Genomic DNA, 7,259 nt, shown 5'->3' with positions numbered 1-7,259 from the left:
GGAATAAACCTAACCAAAGATGTAAAAGACCTGTATGCTGAAAACTATAGAAGACTTATGAAAGAAATTGAAGAAGACACCAAGAAACGGAAAAACATTGCCTGTTCATGGATTGGAAGAATAAACATTGTGAAAATGTCATTACTACCCAAAGCAATCTACACATTCAATTCAATCCCCATCAAAGTTGCACCAGCATTCTTCTCAAAGATAGAACAAACTATCTTAAAATTCATATGGAACCACAAAAAAACCGGAATAGCCAAAGTAATCTTGATATTCTTTATCTCATTAAATATTCATGTTACCCTTTTGAGGTTGGAAATGGCGTTCTCTGATATATGACAGGAAACCCAAGATTAATAGAATGGATTTGACCCATGTGAGGTGTGATAATCTTGAGGGCGGCAGGGACCCATAAAATATTTATATTAATGGTTTGGTCAAGGAGAAATCCTCAAGGAACAAAGTGTCTGGACAGCATTTCAAGGACCGTACTCAGCAATCTCAAGTCTAAGCTTGTGCGACAGCCTCATTTATCTATCCATTGATCTGACGTGTGTTTTCTGAGGACTCTCTTAGTGCGGGAGCTGTGAGCACAGCCATCAAATCTGTCATGGACTTAATTTGCAAGAGTTCACTGTAGAGACAGGAAAATGGATACATATGCAAGGGGACAGTCCCAGTGCTGTTCTAGAGAAAAAAATAGGTGCTTTGGGGGCATGGAGTGATATCTCAAGTCAAGCTGGAGGGTCTGGAGAACTTTCTTGGAGGAGCCCTGAGGAACAAGGCAAAGTACGGATAAAGAAGCGAAGAAGACAGAACGTGTGGTGGCGTAGGGGCAGAGGAGTTGGGCCAAGGCTGAGACCCAGCCAGGACACACTCAGATAGCTGGGCCAGTCACAAATGCCTATTCTGTACTGCTTGTTAAATATCTTGGATGGCATGTTGCAGCGAAGGAAAGAAGAAATGTGGATAAAGACCAAAGCTTTCCAGCAATATTCCGCAGCCATGCTGTTAACGAAGGAAATATTTTTTGGGAAGGCCAGTGAGGTTAGAATTTTGGTTTGCATTAGGCAGGCACAAAAATGCTTAGACCCCAGAAGAGACAATATGATCTGTCTGCAGGAGAAATTTAACATCTGCAACCCACCTCCCGCCTCCCCCAGGAAGCTTTGCCAAACCCAACGCATTGTCTTGCAGAGAACCTCCCTCCACGGGCACAACACTGAGCTCACATAGCCCAAGGTCAAGGTCAGCTTTCAGCTCTATCTGTAGCCAGTCCAGCCCTTGGTCATTTGTCCAGGGGTCACTGTGTCCTGAATCTTCTCCCGCGTTCCTGACTCGAAGCCCTGTGGGCTCCCTCTTGCCTTCTCCTCCTGCAAAGCCAGTCTTCAGCCAGGAGGTACCCGAGCACCACAAGGACCAGGAAAACCAGACCCATCCGAAGGAGATTCTGGGCAGTGTGATTCCAGAGGACAGAGTCTGGGGTCAGAAGAACAGAGTGGTCACTGTCAGGCACCCCCTCACCCAGTCTCTGTCCCTCTGTCCTTTCCAGATCACGCTCCTTCCCAGCCTGCAGCCTCCCTCTGCCTGCCTACCTTGCTGGACCGCTGTGTCCGTGGTTAACAGGTAGGGGTCCCAAGAGCCTGTGGATGACAAGGAGAGTGGAGAAGTGGGGGAAAGAGATGGTCCTGGCCCCTTCTGTCCCAGCCTCTCCTGCCCTCAGACGGCCCCATGGCCCTCTGCAGTTTTTCCAGGGCCCGGCCCCATGCTTCTGGCCTAGTGGCTTCATCTGGCAGGAGAGAGGAAGAGCCAAGGGGCAGGGGGGCCCTGAGGGAGGAATCCAGCCCCAGGGCTTGGAGCAGGGCAAGTCTTGTGTCTGACCCTCAGCTCCCTCATCAAGTCAGTCAACATGGCTTCTTCCTCCTCTGTCACCCTGGCCATCCCTCTGACTCGGGGCAAATGCAGGGGCTGATCCCTCTCTCTGGAATGTTCTTTCTCTGCATAGCCACAGGACTAACGCCTTCGGTTCTTTGAGGTATTTGCTTGGTGAGGACGATTCAGACTATCTGTAGCCAGCCCAGCCCTTGGTCATTTGTCCAACTGCCCCCACCCCCGCCCAGTCACCATAACCCCTTTTGTGCTTTGTCTGTGGTACACACCACCGTTTGCTCCTCATGTGCTATGTAATTGGCTGACTTTGACCATGATCTGTCTCCCTCGGAGATAAAAGAGGGGACGCTTGTCTGCTCCGCTGCTGGAGCGGCAGGCCCGGCTAGTGCTATGCCATCACTGGACATTTTGGGTGGATGCCATGTTTGTGGTGGCACTGGAGGCTTTGCTCCCTCCCCTAAGTTTAGAAGCACCCGTTACTCACCAGAAAAGGAGGTGTATTCTGTGGGTGCAAGGCTGGTGTCCCCAGCGTCACCTGGGAGTGAAGAGAGCAAGTGAAGAAAACAGGTAAGGACTTTGCTTTCCTCTGGGCCCTGGGCCCCCCGCCCCTCCCTCCAGCCTTCTTCCTCAGGAACAATCAGCGCGGCCTCCAGAAGGTGAGTGTGGATGAGGAGGGAGGAGCCCCCTGCGTCCCCCCACCTGTCCCTTTGCTGCCTTCTCATCCCTGGTTGGGTTCACTTGGGGTTCCAAAGAGCACGTGGGGGCACCCGGGGGCTCCTCACCTGTGACCAGGAGCTCCACAGGCTCACTGGGGAAAGACCAGGCATGGTTGTTATAGGAGCCAAAGCATCTGTATGTCCCCCTGTGGGCTGTGGTCACAGGGCCCACGCGAAACTCCACCTGGGTGTCCCCGTATCTGGGCTGCGGGCGGCCGGGTCCGCCCTCCTTGAGCAGAAGGAACATGTTTGTTGCAGTCTCTAGCCGGCAGGAGAAGGTCACATTGTCCCCTGAGCTGACCTCCGGCCCGGGGTGAACAGAGAGGGTGGGTGTGTCATACAGTTCTGTGGGAGGAGGAGTCGGTAGGTTAAGAGTCCTTATACCACCTCCCGCATCCCCAGTCCCCCTTGGCCCGAAGACCAGGATGTCACTTGCCTAAATCTCTCTGGCTCTGTTTCGGTCATGGACACACCCTCCCCGATGTCTCCCTTCGAGACTGACACACTGGCTCCTCCAGCTTCCAGGGGCATTAATATGAGTCTCCCTCTGGGAATTGCCCCCATCAGTGGTTCTGAGTTAGAGACCCCCCCCAGGGGGGACCAGTGACATCAGCATCGCCTGAAGGCTTTTTTTTTTTTTAGAAATTCAAATTCCCAGGCTCCTGCCCGGACCCACTGCGTCAGAAATTCAGGGGAAGGGCAGCCATCTATGTTTAAAAAAATTATTATTCTCAATTGTTATAAAATACATGTAACATAACATTTACCATCTTAACCACTAAAAATTTAAAAAACAGTGTTGATTTTTGAGGGATAAACAGAGCACAAGCGGATGAGGGGCAGCAAGAGAGGGAGACACAGAATCTGAAGCAGCTCCAGGCTCTGAGCTGTCAGCACACAGCCCGATGCGGGGCTCGAACCCACAAACCACAGATCATGACCTGAGCCAAAGACACTTAAACTACTGAGCCCCCAGTCTCCGCCCCCCATCTTAACCATGTTTAAGGGCACAGTCCAGCGGCACTAAGCACATTTGCCCTGCTCTGTGAGCTGTCCCCACCATCCATCCTCACAAATATTTTCATCTGGAACTCTGTCCCCATCACTAAACAGCATCGCCCCATCCCTAGCCCCAGCCCCTGATGACCGCTGTCCTGCTTTCTGTCTCTATGCACTCGGCCATCCTGGGTCCCCTGTGGAAGCGGAACCAGACAGGGCTTGTCGATGTGTGACTGTCTTATCTCATGAGCATAATGTACTCAAGGTTTGTCCACATTGTAGCAGGTGGATCAGCATTTCTTTGCTTTTTAAGGCCAAACAATATTCTGCTGTGTGCATTGACCACATTTTGTTTACCTGTTCCTTGGCCTGTAGACACTGGGGTTGTAGCTACCGTTTGGCCACCGTGGACAGGGCTTTTATGCACGTGGGTGCACTAAGGCCGCCTGCGTTTCACCAACCCCCTAAGAGATTCTGATACCTGCTTAAGGGGGAGAATAGCTTCCCTCCTCTGAGCCCCCTTAACTGGGAGGGCTTTCCCTCCCAACACGGACTGTCCTGCTTTTTTTGTGCTGTTATTTCCTCCTCCTGTGCTTGTGATTGATAGATTTACCATAAACTTGACTCATGGTCTGTCTTCTCCTGCTACAAAGCAACTGCCACCAAAGCACGGATGTTTGCACGGACCCCCCCGGGAGGGGCTCTCCTCCACTAGAGACCACTAGGAAGGGCCGTCCTGGTCCAGAGCTCCACACTGGCTTGGCTGGGGTGTCTGCGGAAACCACCCCCGGGTCCACCTTCGCCTCCTGCCTAGCCTGCTGCCCTCACTCCTCGTCACAGGACTCATCTTTGAGGGGACTCCCCAGATGCATGCAAACATCTGTCTCAGAACATCTCACCTGGGGAAACTGGCCTCTGACAAATCCGCCCCGAGCTCACAGATAACCGTGGAGTGAGGTTTGGACGCCACTAAAGGAGATTAGTGAATGGTGCCCCTGCCCAGGATTCAGGCTCAGGGGATGGTCCCAGACAGAATGGGACAGTACCTGTCACCACCAGGTCCAGAGGGTCACTGGGACTTGACCAGAGCTCCCCACTTCGGTAAGTGCACCTGTACTCCCCTGCGGTGAGCAGCGTCATGGCCGAGATGGGGAACGAGGCTGTGGTCCTTCCTCTCGTCCGGCTCGGGCTCTGCCAGGCAGAGAGGCGTCCCTCGAAATACAGCTGGTACTCAGCAGCCCCGGGGAGCCCCTGGCATAAGATCTGCGCTGGCTTTCCCTTCGGGACCATGAGACCGGGCTTGGCCCAGATGATGGGTTTTGAAAGAATCTCTGGAAGGGAATCAGAGGCTGACGTTCACATAAGGCACCTTCCCACCCGCATTTCCCCCTGGTTGCTGGCGCAAGCCTTCCTGGCACACCGGAGCCCCTGTCCCCTCCTCTGGTTGTGGGTAGGTGAATACTTAGCCTGGGCCCAGAAGAGAGACGCGGGGGCTCTGAAGGAGGGACTCACGCGTCTGGGTGCCGATGGTCTGGCCCAGAGACAGCCCTGGAAGACAGCCGCATGAGCCACGCCGCTCCGCCCATGCCCAAACCCCTGGGTCCCGTCTCCCGCTCGGAGGGGACTCACCAAGGCAGAGCACGGCAGTGAGTGTGGAGGTCATAGCCTCGATTCGCGAGGGGAATGCGGAGGCTGAGGCCGGCAACCCCAGAGGAGGCGCAGGATGTGGTGGGTAAAGCCGAGCACTAACTGCCGTGGGACTCTCACACTGACTGGTGCTTTTTCTTTTCCGTTTTCTTTCTTTCTTTCTTTTTTTTTTTTTTAACAAGAAAAGGTTCCGTTTTCCCTCTACCTCTGACCCTGAGGTGTAAAGACACATCTGATCATATCTGTGGTCTAACTAGATCCTCCGACAATTGTCTGCCCCACCTGAAACCCATTCATTTCAGGGTCCTCTTCTAAAATCTGAAATGCGGACATTATGCCCTGGGTACAGAGCAGAAACCTTAGAATCATTTAAAAAATATGTGTTTAGCCTTGGCTCCCCTCTGTTTGGTGGCCATGTGTTTGTTAGTGTCATCAGAATGGAATGATAACATGATCATCTCCAAAGCTTTGTTATGTTGTTTCAACAAAATGCTATTCTTTAGGTAAAAATGTTCTGTTTTTTACATCAGTATATTCCTTTAATCTGTTATAAGGCAGAAATTAAATATTAAAATGTTAAATAGTTTAAAATTCAAAGTGTGTTCACTTCCCCCCAAAAAGTCTAAACAATTTTTGAAAATGAAATGTTACACCAATTCATGTTGTGGCTTACATTCTGTGAGGAAATCTCCCCCCATCTTACCTTTTGTTCTTATTTCTTGATTTTGTGGTTGAATATATTCCATTTGCTTTCTTATTTACATATAGTAAAATCCACTCATTTCCTGTTTAGTTCTGTGTGAGTTGTGATAAACGTACAGAGTCATGTAACTAATGCCTAAGTCGAAATATAGGACAGTTTCATCTTCATATAATGGTGTCAGTATTGTTTGTCCTGTGTCCGACTGATCTCACTTAGCGTAGTGTCCTCTGGGTTCATTCGTGTGGCTGAAAATGAAAGGATTTCTACTCCCTTCTTTCTGCTGTCTCCCGTCCTCAGCTCCGAATTCCGGGACTCCTCTTCTCTACCCAGTCCGTGTCCCCCATGCTCCCTGTCTAGACGGTCTCCGCCAAAATATCCTTAGGACATTTTGAGGAAAGGCATTACCCTCATGTGCCTATAACATCTTTCTCCTGGAAAAGATCACGTGAGATGGTCATCGTTGATCGAGACGCCAGCTTGCACATCCATACGTGGGCAGATCCTGGCCTCAAATCAGAAGTCTGGCTCTCCCCGTGAAAAGGGTCAGGTAGTGAGTTGCCACTGTCCTGTCTTCCCATCGAGGACTCATCAAGGACACAGTTGGGGGCTTCTTCCAGCTGGCTTCCTGTGTTGCATCATTTAGGGAACTTAGCCTCGACAGACTTACCGGAAGGATGGGTGCAGAAGAAGTGGGTGAGAACCAAGGACTACCTACCAGAGTGTTTACACTGACCACATTTCTGGAGAGTGGACCCCGCTGATGTATGTGAGAAACCTGGCTGTGTGCTATGGGGTTTTTGTTTTTAAGTCACTCTTGCCTGTGGAAACATTTAGAAACCAAAGCATGGGGGAGGGAGGCAGTGGTTGCTAGCCCACAGGACACAATGGGGCAGGCTCACCTGTAGATGACGAAGATGTCTCCAGGCCAAGAGGCCATCTTGTCTCACCTCTCTCCCATAATCCAGCTTAGCTTACTTATCACTGTCAGCGGAAAGTCCATCCATAGCATGAAGGTGAGGTTCCTAGTGAATGGGTCCCTGTGTCAGGAGAGAGCTGGTCGTCCTTTGGGGACAAAGTCGCCAGGGGTAGAGAAGTAGTTGTCTTGGAATTGTGAAAAAGTTCTTCTACCCCTTGCTTCAGGGACTTCGAGATTCTTTTCTTATTTATTTTTTATTATTTATTTTATTTTATAGTTTATTGTCAAGTTGGTTTCCATGTAACACCCAGTAGTCATCCCCACAAGTGCCTCCTCCAGGCCCGTCACCCCCTTCCCCCTCCTCCACCCCCGTCAGCCCTCA

General features: G+C 51.0%; 1 protein-coding gene across 6 annotated transcripts; it reads right to left on the bottom strand.

The window, feature by feature from the left end:
- Positions 1-268: 268 nt before the first annotated feature.
- Positions 269-6,998, bottom strand: NCR1 (natural cytotoxicity triggering receptor 1). 6 transcript variants are annotated; one of them, XM_029924666.1, is made up of 7 exons: positions 5,241-6,998; positions 5,124-5,159; positions 4,658-4,942; positions 2,679-2,957; positions 2,381-2,431; positions 1,602-1,649; positions 269-1,485 (listed from the first exon to the last, which is right to left on the bottom strand). In XM_029924666.1, the coding sequence occupies exons 1-7, from the start codon at positions 5,488-5,490 to the stop codon at positions 1,310-1,312; spliced, it is 1,125 nt and encodes a 374-aa protein (XP_029780526.1). In that variant the 5' UTR covers positions 5,491-6,998; the 3' UTR covers positions 269-1,309. The 6 variants fall into 6 exon arrangements, with proteins under 6 accessions (XP_029780526.1, XP_029780527.1, XP_029780525.1 ...); XM_029924667.1 differs by having other exon boundaries at positions 5,962-6,998; XM_029924665.1 differs by having other exon boundaries at positions 5,124-6,998.
- Positions 6,999-7,259: the final 261 nt, after the last annotated feature.

This window comes from Suricata suricatta, chromosome 16, assembly GCF_006229205.1.
Source record: "Suricata suricatta isolate VVHF042 chromosome 16, meerkat_22Aug2017_6uvM2_HiC, whole genome shotgun sequence".
In the NCBI taxonomy this organism is placed as follows: domain Eukaryota; kingdom Metazoa; phylum Chordata; class Mammalia; order Carnivora; family Herpestidae; genus Suricata; species Suricata suricatta.
Note: the sequence above shows the minus strand (reverse complement) of the source record. Positions and strands in the feature narration are given on the sequence as shown.